The 13,234-nt window shown below is 50.6% G+C and overlaps 1 protein-coding gene across 1 annotated transcript in view; it reads left to right on the forward strand.

The window, feature by feature from the left end:
- Positions 1-11,695, forward strand: part of LOC102881116 (homeodomain-interacting protein kinase 2) — a 65,844-nt gene extending 54,149 nt beyond the window's left edge. The window contains exon 13 of the mRNA XM_025045848.1: positions 2-11,695. Within this exon, the coding sequence (XP_024901616.1) occupies positions 2-360 (359 nt within the window). The 3' untranslated portion in view covers positions 361-11,695. The remainder of the gene's footprint in view (position 1) is intronic.
- Positions 11,696-13,234: the final 1,539 nt, after the last annotated feature.

The following is a 13,234-nucleotide window of genomic DNA, read 5'->3' on the forward strand; positions in this document are numbered from 1 at the left end:
CACGGCACTGTGCACCCCCACCTGGCCGCCGCCGCCGCCGCCGCCCACCTCCCCACCCAGCCCCACCTCTACACCTACACAGCGCCCGCAGCCCTGGGCTCCACCGGCACTGTGGCCCACCTGGTGGCCTCCCAGGGCTCGGCACGTCACACCGTGCAGCACACTGCCTACCCGGCCAGCATCGTCCACCAGGTGCCCGTGAGCATGGGCCCCAGGGTGCTGCCCTCGCCCACCATCCACCCGAGTCAGTATCCGGCCCAGTTTGCCCACCAGACGTACATCAGCGCCTCGCCAGCCTCCACCGTCTACACTGGATACCCACTGAGCCCCGCCAAGGTCAACCAGTACCCTTACATATAAACACTGGAGGGGGGGCGAGGGGCGTGGCTGCGGGGACGGGGAGAGGAGGAGGGACCTTGGTGGGAGCCGGGCTTTTCATACTGAAGATGCCGCACAGAAACAATGCAAACGGGGCAGGGGAGGGGGCCGGGCAGGGCTGGGACGGGACGCAAACGAAACTTGAACTAGGAAGTGGGAGGACTTAGAGCAGAGAAGAGGACATTTTAAAAATGAAGGGATTCAGGAAGGGGGAATCTATGCTTTTTATTTTAAAAAAGAAAAAGGAAAAAAAAAGAAAACGTCAGTAACAACAACAAAAAAAACACAGTTCATGAACCCATTCTGCACCAAACGGGGAAGGAGAAGAAGAATGTGATGGAAGATTCTGGAAGTGGGGGGCCCCAGTTTTTGAAGAACTTTATGAACTTTTCAAAAGATTATTTTCATATGGCAGCAAGTGACATTTAAGAATTTGCTGTCAGGGGACACCTGCTATGGAAATCCAATAGATTTTTAATTATTGAACATGAGAATTAGGGATTTTTCCAGAACTCTAAAGGGTCAGCAGCCCTCTGGAAGTTCAGGCCATGACCTGGGGAGGCTGATATTTGGGGGTTGGTCTGGGGTGGGCAAAGCCCAGTTCTGGCTCACTCGAGACCGGTAGGGGGTGGCCAGGCTGAAGGAAGACCGCCTCCCCCCAGGAGAGGGCACATTTTCTCTTTCTGAGCACTCTGGATAAATCCCTAAGCAATGTTACTCCTCAGATGTCATTAATAATGTGTGTTGCAAACTTTAGGGTTTTTTTTTTTTTCTTTTCTGAAGATTTATTTTCTCTTTGAATCAGTCCCTAGTCACATAGCGTAGGGCAGCGGTCGCCGACACCCTAGTGGAATGTAGCACTCTACACCCTTGTTTTCTGCTTTGTGTTCAACTCCAATGATACCAATAGACTATTCCTCAGTGTAATTGCACAAAAAAAAAAAAGCGATATAACATAGGCATGTAACCAATGTGGTGGTCCAGGCGTGTGAGCGTGAGCGAGCGTGAGCGAGCACGTGTGGGTGTGAGCGCGGCCGCCGCCCTTCCCGTGTGTCCCCGGGCACGCGGCCGTCACGGCCCCCGCGGTCTCGACCTGACATCATTCCGTCCTAGTGCCTTACCGACGACAGACGCGTGAGGGTTCACGTCCGAGGAGCTGACGGAGGCGAGTCAGAGCATCGCAGCTCGTCTTTTCTGCTGTTGCAACGTTTTACTCTGGTCTTTCCTTTTTTTCTTTTTTTTTTTTTTTTTTTTAATTTTAATTTTATTTCAATACCAGTTGTCGTTCTCGGGCTGTTTACTAGCAGAGGGGTGTCAGGGCACCGGCAGGGCTGGGAGAGCCCGCCGAAGTTGAGAGGTGATGGTGTTCGTTGACTTTTATATGGAGACAGAGCAAAAAAGACTTGCCACCCCACGCCCTCACCCCACCCTGCCCCAAGTCCTACCCGTGCGGCCGGCTCTGCCGTTGGTGGGACCAGAGGTCCCCTCTGTTTTTGCCAGACAGCTGCCTCCTTCCCAATGTGGCAGGGATGGAGGAGAGGAGGCCACCTTTAGCCTCCAGGCCCGGCGCACCCTTCCTGTCGCCGTCTGCGGGCTGGAGCGAGGGTCCGGGCCGCCGCCCGAGTTCTCAGATGCCCCGCCGGCTCCTCTGGCTGCCCGGCTGTGTTTCGCTCTGTCTCGCCAGACACGCCCGTCTGTAAACAGCCGTCACCCCGTTCGCTGCTGAGTCTTCCCTCATGTTACCCAGGTCTCCCCACGACAGACGGTTTTGCTTTTCGAGGGCTCTGGCGGGCGGAAGGTGGGCGGGACATTTACGAGGGTGACCGGGGGTCTCACACTGCACCTTGGAAAACACTCCCGCTGCCCGTTATGTTTCCAAAGAAATGAGCCCTTCGCCCTCTTGCACCTTTGATACGTTCTGGAAGTTTCCTCAGGCTTCGAACCTGCTGGGGATGGGGTTCACAGCAAGTTATGCTTACACACGTGAACGGTGGGAGACTGTCTGACCATAGGCCTTCAAAAGGTGGTGGTCCTGCTTGTCTGATGCTCGATGCTGGGTTCCTAAGTGACCGCAAAGCCAAGTGTCCAAGGTGCAACGAGGGGTCCCCAGTGTCGGCAGTCCACCCCCATCCTCCGCCTCCCTTCCTCACTCTGCAGCCCCCCTTAACGATCTACTGTGAAAGGTGTTTTTATAGTGGTATCTGACCTAATTCAATGAGGAAGCCAAACCGTTTCCTTAGCTCTTAGCTGTGAAATGTGAAATAACTCTGGAAATGTCCCTTCCCCGACCATAAGTTCTACTTACCTTACAAAAAAATCGGTCCCCAAACTGGAACCAGCTTAGTCCAGGCCTTAGGCTGGAAGGAAGGACACCGTGACCCACTAAAGGCGGGGCACACCTGGGCACACCTGGGCACCCGCAGGACGAGACGCTCCTCCTGCAGCCACGATCTGTGGTCTCCAGAAGTGGGCAAGGGCCGTCGTTCTGTGGTCTCTCTCCAGAAGCGGGAACGTGGCCGGGTCAGAGAGGGCGGGGGAGCCAGGTCTGCAGGACACGGGAGCCAGAGCCCCCCTGGTCCCCCGCCCAGTTCCGCAGGTCTCGGCTGCGGCCCAGCCTGCATTTGCCTTACTGGGTAGCATCCCGGATCCCCTCGCACAGTTCACTTCCAGCCCTTTCTACATCTGATTTTTTACGGGAAGAGACAACACAGCCTTCCATTTTAAAGAAAATGATTTCGTCTACTAAGTTGAAAGTCTGACTCTTTCACCTGACATGTTTTCCTTTTCTTCCAGATCAGGAATGAAAGTTCCGTGCTGCTCATAAAGATAATATTATTGTACTAATTATTTTGGTTATTGCCATTGTAATTATTATCATTGTTATCATCCTGTTGATATTTTAGTTGGGGTTTGAAATGCACACTTATTCCATGTATCTTTGTGTTTTCTCTTTAATATTTAAACTTATTATATCTGTGAGTATGTGAGTAGACAGGAGGGACATACAGATGTCCAGTTTTGTCAGACAGAAAAAAAAAAAAAGAAGGAAAGACCAGGAATTAGGAAAATTCTGTCATCTCTGTTCCACAAAGAGCTGTCAAAAAGGTTCACCACAGAACCGAAGTTTGGAGGCCTTTTCCTGTCCAGGCCAGATCAGGCCCTTGACAACACGGTCCCCATCAGTAGTGTGTGTTTCTAGACTCGAGTCCTGGGAGGGGATCTGAGGAAGCGTCTCGTGGGCTGAACCCCCCGGCCGTGGCCTTCTCTCTCGCTTCCTGTGCTCTCCTTGCTTCTGAAGTCTGCCAGCTAGATCCGTGGCCTGCCTCACATCTGCTATTTACCTGGAAAGCAAAAAACAAACAAGCAAAAAACCCTCTGCCCAGCGCTTGCCCAGTGCTGACCCAGCCCCTCTCCCAAACGCCCTCTCTTTTCCCGTCGGGGCAGCGGGGCTGTGGCAGAGGCGGTTGGCCCTTCCTTGAAGCCACCGGGTGTAACGAGCCGATGTGAGGGTGCCAGGCGGGCGCCGCCTTCCCCTGGGAAACTTAGGCCTTGCTTCTCCCTCGCTCACCGCACTGCCTGCTCCCCCGCGTGCCCCCCGCGTACCCCACCGTGCGTCTTCTCGGCATGCAGCTCTAGGGACGTGTCTGGGAGTCCGAGAAAGATGGGGGGATGGTAGGAGGCCAGAGGACATTGACAAAGCCTAGAGGCCCCCCCCCGACACTGCGCTCCACACCCCCGCTTGAAATCACTGGCCAGCCTGGGGCACAGCGGGGCCTCGTGGCCATCCCCACTGTCCCCAGCGGCATCCCTCGTGCACTGCACTGTGTGTGGTGGGCTTTTTAAATCAGTTTGAGGTGTCCGTACGCCACCCACCAGACCCAGAAGCTACAGGCCCGGTGAGGAAAGGGTTGAAATGAGCGGCTTTGCTCACAGAGCGAGGCGTCCGGCAGTGTCCAGTCCCACAGACGCTCGGCAAACATTAGTGCACACACCCCACCCCCGGTCCCCACCCGCTTTCCTCTTACAGCCCCAAGCACAGGGCTGTGGCACCGGAAGCCCCCAGTGGGAGAGGCCGGCCTCTGCGTGAGCTCCTTTGACTCACTGGGTTCTCCCATCCCACCCCCCGACTCTGATGAATAAAAGGCTGCCCTTCCCTAGGACCAAGCTCTCCAGTAGAGGGATGCGAACCTAGTCCTTTTATAGACCCCAGGTGACCTAGAGCAGCATCTGTTCTTTAATCGGCTCTTTCCTCTGCTGAAGAAACAACGTTAGAGGAAGAGGGGAAGAGGTTAAAAAAAAAGAAGAAGAAAAAAGAAGAAGCAGGCCCAGGTCAACCGTGCAGTTGGAGCCTGGGAACCACAGGTCCATGTGCTTCTGCTCAGCGGGTCCTTGCTGCCCCATGTGGGCGTTTGCGCCCGTGTCTCTGCGCTCAGGGCCTCTTTCATGATGTTTTAGCTGTTTCCAAGGGGAGGGGCGAGCAGGTGGCCAGAGGTGGGAGGCTGAGGCTTGACGCCAGTTACTGCTGTGAAGTGGAGTATGTGGCTGATGGGATTCAGAAGGAAACGAAGGCTTGGGGCAAACCGACGGTTGTCTCTGGACTGGACTTGCATTCTGGCCTTCCTGGCGGCTGAGTGGCTTGCAGGCTGTGGGAGCCAGCTGGCCTTGTCCTCTTCACCCTGGAACACTCAACCCGCCCAGACACCAGATTGTTGGATGTAAGGAAGGGAAGGTGAGGTTAGCACCGGTGCTCACGGGCTAATTTCCCTCGACCAGACCTCGGGAATTGCAAACACTCATTTTTGAACAAGCTTGCGGTGGAGGATTTGGGTCGTGAGTGTGCGTGAGTGGAGCAGACTTTCTTGGAAACGGGAGGAAGGAGATGAGGAGGCTTAAGGAGCCGTTGCTGAAGGGCTGTGGTTGATGACAGAGCCGCACCCCCGGGCTGGCCCCAGCTGTCATCCCAGATTCTCTGTCTGATCCTGGGGCTCCGGTGGGTTGTGGGGCTCTTGCTGGCCTGCCCAGTTACTGCTAGGACAGGAAACAGAAGAAAATAACCAGGCACCCACAAGTAGCAGAGAGAATTCAACAGAGAGGCAAGGATTCCTTCCGCAAGCCTAGCCCGGGACCTCACAACGCCAGCGTCAGCAAGTTTGCCACCAAACATTCCAGCCCTGGTGACTTGGCATGCTTCTCGCCCTGTCTGTGTTTTTTCTTGCTGGTGTGTCGTACAGACTTCAGATGAGGAACCCCCAAAAGTGAGCAGGCCAGAGATGTCTGTACCAAATCGGAAAGGAAGGTAGAACTGTCCCTTTCTTTAGCCAAAGAACCCTTCTCAAAGACACCTCCGAATATGGACAAAATGGCATTCCTCTCTTTCCTTTCTGGGCAATAATGACATCGTGAGTGATCAATTCCATTTGTCTTTCTCTTTCCTCTTTATCTCGACTTCTGGTTTTTTTGGGGGGGGTTTGGTTTGGTTTGGTTTTTTTGCATTTATTTCAAAACTGTACTTATCTTTCAAGAGAAGTGGAGACTGGTCACACTAACACTGCTGCTATCAGACTTGGAGGCACCGCACAAATCCGTGAGCTTAGCCAACCTCGTGTTCCCCCGCGTGGGACCAAAGCTGACCTTCTGCCGGGAGGTTCGGCTGCGTTGGGGCGAGATGCACGCTGGGGCTGGGCTCGGGGCGTCAGTACTTTCCCACTTCGAATCTGCACAGACCAGACTCTGTGAAATCTCGGTTGGGCTACTAGAGAATCGAAGATGGTGAAATGACATTTAAATGCAATAGGAACCTTTCAGCGGCTTTGGTGCCGCTGCTCAGTAGAGTAACCCAGCGCGGCAGAGGCTTCTCACATTCTTGCAGCTTCCAGAAGCTCAGGAGAGCCAGATCCAGGTGATCCCTGCTCCTCAGACTCCGTGGGTGTTTACAAAGAGGGGACCTCCAGCAGGGCACACTTTCTCAGAATACCGGTAGCAGAGGGATCGTGCCAATGCCCCCAGCTCGACTCCCACGGGCCTTCGAGAGCATCCAATCTCAGACCCTGCGTTAGGACGTTACGTTGACTGTCTCTTATGCGTCAAGACTCACAATGTCCCTAGTAAGTGATAGCCAGCATTCGTTGAATGTTTTCAATCTGCCGGGCCCCACGCCAAGCCCTGTGCCAGGGCAGCCTCACAGTCACCCCATTTGCAACACCCCCACTTCTGACGAGGAAGCTGACACTCTTAAAAGTAGCATGTGTATAAGGAAAGAGAGTACAACAGTGGTCCAAAATCTCCACATTTCTAGTGACGTTTTTGTTAATGAGGCCTTTACTGAGATATGATTTTATTTCTCTTTTTTAATTAACGGCAACGCACGGCCTCCTATTTCTGAAGAACCGTGTAACGATATTCCCATCGACTGTGTGCCAAACACTGTGCTAAAAATTGCTCACTGGTGATCTCGTTTAATTTACTCTTCATCATAACCCTATGAAATCAGCAATATCAGTCTCTACAGACGAGGCAGCTGGCGCGGAGGGCTGGGAACCCACCCAGGGTCAGACGGCTAGTCAGGGGGCCAGGCTTTCAAGCTGGGCCTGCCCAGAACCGAGCTCGCAGCCGTAGCCTCGGCCTCTCCCGTGTGTAAGTGCAGAGAAGGGCCCCAAAGGGACGAAGGGACGTCGCCCCGCGCCATCCCTGCCCGCGCGTGGAACGCAGTAGGTCTGCTTGGAGAGCGCGTCCTGAGTCGGATGCACGCAGAAGGGGCGGCATTAGTTTGACTTTGAGAGAAAATCGTAGGAGAGTTTCTTTCGCTTCGTGGTAGAATTCATTTTAGATTCCAGTGGACCAGCTAGCTTTAGTAGTGCTGCTACAACAGACTCCTCGGAGAGTGAAGAAAAAAAACTGTTCTTTGCTTCTTTAAAAAAAAAAAATAGTTTTTTTCTTGCTTATAGTTAATTCTAGAAAGGCAATACTAAAGGTATATATTTTTTTCAAAATGCTATTTTTTACTGCACTGATTAAATATGACAACTCCGGTCTCTGTAATCGATCCGCTGTTCAGCTCTGGGTAGAACCAGATGCGGGATTCACACCAAATTTGTAAATACCGTGTGTGGGTCTGGTGTCCAGGAACTTTTTCCTTTGTGTAAAAAAAAAGAAGAAGAAGAAGAAGAAGAAGAAGGAAGAAGAAGGGGAAAGACAAGATGACTTTTAGAAAGGGAAACAAAAGTAATTTTTCTCTGAGATAGCCTTCTCGAAGAAATGGGAAGCAACGGTTGTATAAACCGAGGAAAACCAGCCGACCCCGAGGACGTAGGAAGGTGAGTCTCTTGCCCAAGTAGGAGATTAATAGTAATACAGAAGCATTTTTATCTCGGTTGAAAGGTGACAGGATTTAGAAATGCTTTAGAACTTTTTTAATTTTTTAGAAAAACTCTTTATTTGCTATGAAACATCTCGGTTGTTTGGGGTGGGTTTTTCGGTTCCTTTTTTATTTTAAAAACGTCTTGATTGCCTGGCTCTAGGCTTGTTTGCCTAAATTCTTAGGTAGTTTACACAAGTTCTAGGGTCTTCTAGAACTTTAACTCCATTGGAAGCAAACCCAACTAATCAGAATTTGAGATCCTGGTTGGTTTCAATAGGTGTTCTAGAATTCTGACAGAACTCCTAAAGATTTTTTTAAAGAAGGTTTTAGATACATTATCTTACACAAACTGTGACCTAATGGCAATAATTACCTCAAATGTGGGCATTCATCCTGGTTTTAGCCTTTTTTTGAAATCATGTAGCCAGCTCGATCGTGGGGTCTAACAGAATGAACTCTGTGTGGGCTGAAAATGATTAATGCACACACCCCGGTCTTTGTTGCTTAAGTAAATTCTGAAATCGCTGATCCTTACAACAAAAATTAAACCAAGGAAGAGGGTATTCTTGCGTGTTGTAATCCAGTGTGATATCCCAATGCACACGTCAAGTATATATGTTTTTAGCTACTGTAAAATGCTGTTAGCCTTCTAAGATATCAAGAGAATCACATTTTCAGTGCGTGAACTAAATAATTGACTGTGGATACTTAAGCATATTTCTGGCTACATTTTATAGTTAAAGTGTTTTATAGTTTACATTTAAACTGGTACTTTTTAACAAAAATTTCTGTTTATAACTGACATCTTCAAACCCCAGTGATGGCTTCTTTAGTTGGAGGCCACTTCCCCCCAAGGCAGGTGTGTTCTACCCACTGCGTTGTGTCGTGTAGCCCAACACGAGCATTTCCCTCCGTGTCATGGTCTCCACGTGAACGTGAGAGAATGTGGAAGGGTTTCCAGGTGATGTCTGCAGCCTGGGCCAGATGCGAAGCCCTTGGGCCACGTTGTATCAACACTTGTCTTCAAGGCCGTCTCTTTGATAGCTTGTAAGAGGCAGAGAGAACAGATACCTGGTTCGTCGATTTTGTCTTATTTTGAATGTTTAACTTATTGATTGATCCACTGACTTCCGGTCACTAGGCAGTAGGAGACACTGGGATTCAGGTGGCCCGAGGGTACAGCCGCCGTTTCTGGGCCCCCTGGCGATGTTTAGGTCGGTGTTTTGCAGGGGAGAGTCACACACCCCTATACCCACAGTCACTGGTTGTTTTTCGATATATCTGCTGTCATTTCTTCTTTTTCTCCTTTAAAACAAAATAAATGCAAAAGGATGTTTACTTTCTACTCTGTGTCAAACTTGGATTTGAAGCCTAGGTCAGTGGGACTGGGGCGTAGCAGGGGGAGGACCTTGATTCCTAGAGGTCGTAAATGTGGCTGACTGAGCAGGAAGAGGGGGGCTGGGGAACCGAGGCAGTGGGGGGCCACTGAGACCCGTCAGAGCCAAGCTCGTACTTGTAAGGGCAAGAGAGACACTTGGGAGCCAGGGCCCCGGTGTCCTGCAGGAACGGACTGGAAGATGCAGGTTCCTCCAGAGTTTGGGCTCCTGTTTTGGTTTCTGTTGTGAGGAGGGTCTGCTGTGATCTTATCCCTTTAGCAGATAAGACCTTGAAAACTGCGAAACACCTGGGCCCAGGGACCTGTTTGTGTGGCGGGTTTTTTTTGTTTTTTTTTAACGCATTTGCTTTTTTCCTGTGAACTCTGTTGATAGTATGTTTTTATTACGATTTTTTGTTAGAAGTATTACTGTAAAATATTTTTCCTCTTGTCCCCCTCCTAATTATACTCCCGCTTTCCTCTCGTTGGTTCTCCTCTTTGCTTTTAACTAACCAAATGAATTTCATGTCACTGTCTTTGGGGCTTAACAATATTTTTTAAAACGAGATATAAAAATTGGCTTTAAAAAAAAAGTAAATATACCGTATCTGAAAAAGGGCTTGGCCATCGTTCTCGTTCCCTTTCGGCCGGTCCCCACACGAATCCCCCCCCATAGCTGCCGCCGCCTCTTTGTGTTGGGCCACTATCCCCAAGGCCACCTCGGCCTCTGCCCCGCTGTCCCCACAGCCCGACACCCAGGCACCCAGGATTCCCAGGAAGCTCTCGAGAGCCAGGAAGGAGGGCCCACTTGGCCTTGTGAGTGGTGGTCTTGCCTCCCTGTTCGATATCTTCGCCTGCTTGGTTAAAGGGGCAATCGACATTATTATTATTGTTATTATCGTTGTTAATTTTAATAGTTTGGCTCAGGTTATATAAGGCAGAACTTGGGAAGTGAGAAGTGACTTGACCATGCCCATCCTTTGTAGCTTCCTGTGACTTCTGAATGGAACCTAAAGCATCCCCCGCCCCACTCACCCCTGCTCCCTTCCAGGCGAACATCCCCGTGGGCGCTGCCTCCACGTCACGTGGTTCCCCCCCACCCTCTCCCTCCCCTCACTTACATTACTGCTCACTTAAACTTTCTTCCGTGGCTTCTCCAGGGCACAATCACTTCGGCCCCCAAAGCATCTCCTCACCCTCTGTGTGCGTATCTGTTTAACCAAATGAAGTAGACCAGGAAGTCACACTTTGGGGCAACAGAATTTCTAGTTTAGTAGAGTCACTGTATAGATATAGATGTTGATATATATGTTTGTGTATATATATATCAAACCAAATTGCGGATAGGAGAAGTATAGCTTTATGGATGAGAAGGAAGAGGAGCTTTTGGAAGTCAGAGTCAGCGTCTGGCACACTAGACGGGGCCGCAGATGGCCCCAGGCTGCACGTTCCGGACCCAGGCCTGAGGCGTGGCGCCAGCCCCTAGGTGGGTGGCCCCGAAGGCGGCCGCTGCTCCCTGTGGGTCGCCAGCATCAAGGGCATAGATGAGTGGGGGAGGCCATAAGTCAGAATGACTGGAATTTTCCATCCCGTTTTGCTTTGACCACATGTATTGAGCTGCCGCCTCTGATGGTAGATCACGTTTCCAAAAATGGCATCCATCAGGATGGAAAGAGAACCGATCTGTAGAAATGTTTACCTTTCAACTGCCCCTGAATTTAGGACACTCTGGATAGAAAGACTCACTCCCCAGAATGAGAACAGGGAAGAGGAGGCCTGGTGATGCTCGGTCACCCGTCCAAGGGACGCGGCCCCCTCCCCACGGTCATCTCGTCTCGATCTTTCTCCACCAGGTCATCTCAGCTCGATAACCCTGTGAAAGCCCCGGTCTGTTGTGTTCCTTCACTGTACGGTTTCTGTAATAAAAAGTGTTCATCCACGTTAACCTTTGTGAAAATTATTGCGTGCAACAGTATTTTCTCGTGTACCTCTTTTTCCTACGTGAATCGTCCCTCCTTTCTTCTTTATTTATAAATGTCTACTTTTTTTTTTTAAAGACAAACCAATGTGTTGTAGACCTCTATGTAACCTACTCCTTAGTCTCATATTATAGGTATGTTATAAGAATGGATATTTTACTTGGCTTTAGAATGTTTTACAAGAAAAATAATTCTTAAACTGATCAAGTCCTTGCTACTAAAATGCTTGTGTTTTTCATCATGACGTCGTGTGCTTCTAAATTAATAATCATTTTCGTTGTAGAAAAATGGAGTGAATTTATATTAGTCTTGGAAACTAATAATAGCATTGTAAATTTATGAGATGATTTTAACAGAAAAAAAATTATAGAAGAATATAGTTATTTTAATTGTAATATTACTAACTGTAGGGTGAGAGGGGGTCCTGTCGTGGTGAACTATGTTATAGCTTGTTACTCACAGTTTCTTTTTGATCATTTTTTCGGTCTCTGAGGTGAAACGAGTTATTAATTACAATTTGTAAACTCACATATGCATATTGTATATGTGTAGAAATGTAATCACACTTTGTCTTGGAATTACATTAAACTGTTTGGAATCACTGTACACCCGGCCCAGCACACTTATTTATTCTAGAACCAGACCAGTTACAAGACTAAAGAGGCTGTTGCACGTGACAGCTTCAGGAATCACTTAATACATCCGGACACGTTCGGAACCCACAACTGTGTTGAGAATGTGCCAGGGTCACCGTGCGTGGCCGCGGAGAGGGGACTTTGAGGTCCTTTCACTACCAGCTCCTGTGCGGCTGGACGGGGGAGGGTCCCCTCGCTTCCCCTGCCTCTTCTGAGCCGTTTCAACCCCGTCTGTTCCAAACTCCTCCCCCGAGGCCCGAGGACTCGCTGTCCTCCTCTGTCCTAGGACCTTTCCGGTGCTCGTCCCAGACCTGGGCGCGGCCTGCAGCCTTCCTCAGCACTCAGGCCCTGCCCTCGCGGACCTCAGTGTCAGGCGGCCCCTTGGGGCCCCTCGCTCATCGACCTCATCACGGGGGCCCTCCCGAGACTCCCCACCTGAGCCGTGAGTGCCAAACCTCATCCTGGCCCCCAAGCCTCAGCTGTGCCACCTCAGGACACGTGAACGCCACACCCTCCTCTCACTGTGACGGCCCATCATTCCAGCCTTTTCTGCTAACCATCAACATTTACCATTTCGACCATTGTAAAGTGTGCAACTCGTGGCGTTAGCACATTCACGAGCTATTTCTAGAGCTTTCGTCGTTCCAAACAGAAGCTCCGCACTCATTAAAACAGCAGCTCCCCGTACCCAGCCCTTGGCAAACACCCTTCTGCTTTCTGTCTCTGAATTTGCCTGTTCCCGCGGAAGTGGAATCATACAATATGTGCCCTTTTTTGCCTTATTTCACTTAACGTTTTCAACATTCATGGATGTTACAGCATGTATCAGAACCCCCTCCCTTTTTAAAACTGAGTAACTTCCATTATGTGTCTATTCCTCGTGGTGTTTACCCAGTATGTGTCTATACCACGTGGTGTTTATCCATTCCTCCGTTGGTGGGTTAGTGGGCTGTTTCTACCTTTAGACTCTCGTGAATAATGCTGCTGCGAACAGCTGTGTGCAAGTTTCTGAGTCCCTGCGTTCAATTCTTTTGGTTCTATACCTAGGAGCGGAATTGCTGGATCACGCAGTGATTCTTAACTTTTTGAGGAGCTGCCAAACTTTCCCACAGTGGCTGCACCATTTAACATTCCCACCAGCAAGACACAAGGGTTCCAATTTCCTCACCCTGGCCAGTGCCCTCGGGTCTCAGGCCCGCCGGCCGCCTGGCCCTCCGTTTTCTGTGCCCGCCGGCCTCACAGGCTTCCCCGCCGGCCTAAACCCCGCCCACCCCCGCTGCACCCTCGGCTCCCTGCCACACCCACTTGCTGGGTGGATTCAACCATCACGGTCTCTGGGCTGCTGGAGAAGACTTTGGACAAGCGATCCCTGGCTGAGGTCCGGCCTTCTTTGCTCATCGGCTCCCTCTGTGGCTAACCGGAAACCTCACTACACTCTCCAGCCCCTACCCCTCACTCTCATCGGAAACCCGACTCCCCACAGAAATCCGGGGGCCATTACAGAGCTCCC

This window comes from Pteropus alecto, unplaced genomic scaffold (genome assembly GCF_000325575.1).
Source record: "Pteropus alecto unplaced genomic scaffold, ASM32557v1 scaffold22, whole genome shotgun sequence".
In the NCBI taxonomy this organism is placed as follows: domain Eukaryota; kingdom Metazoa; phylum Chordata; class Mammalia; order Chiroptera; family Pteropodidae; genus Pteropus; species Pteropus alecto.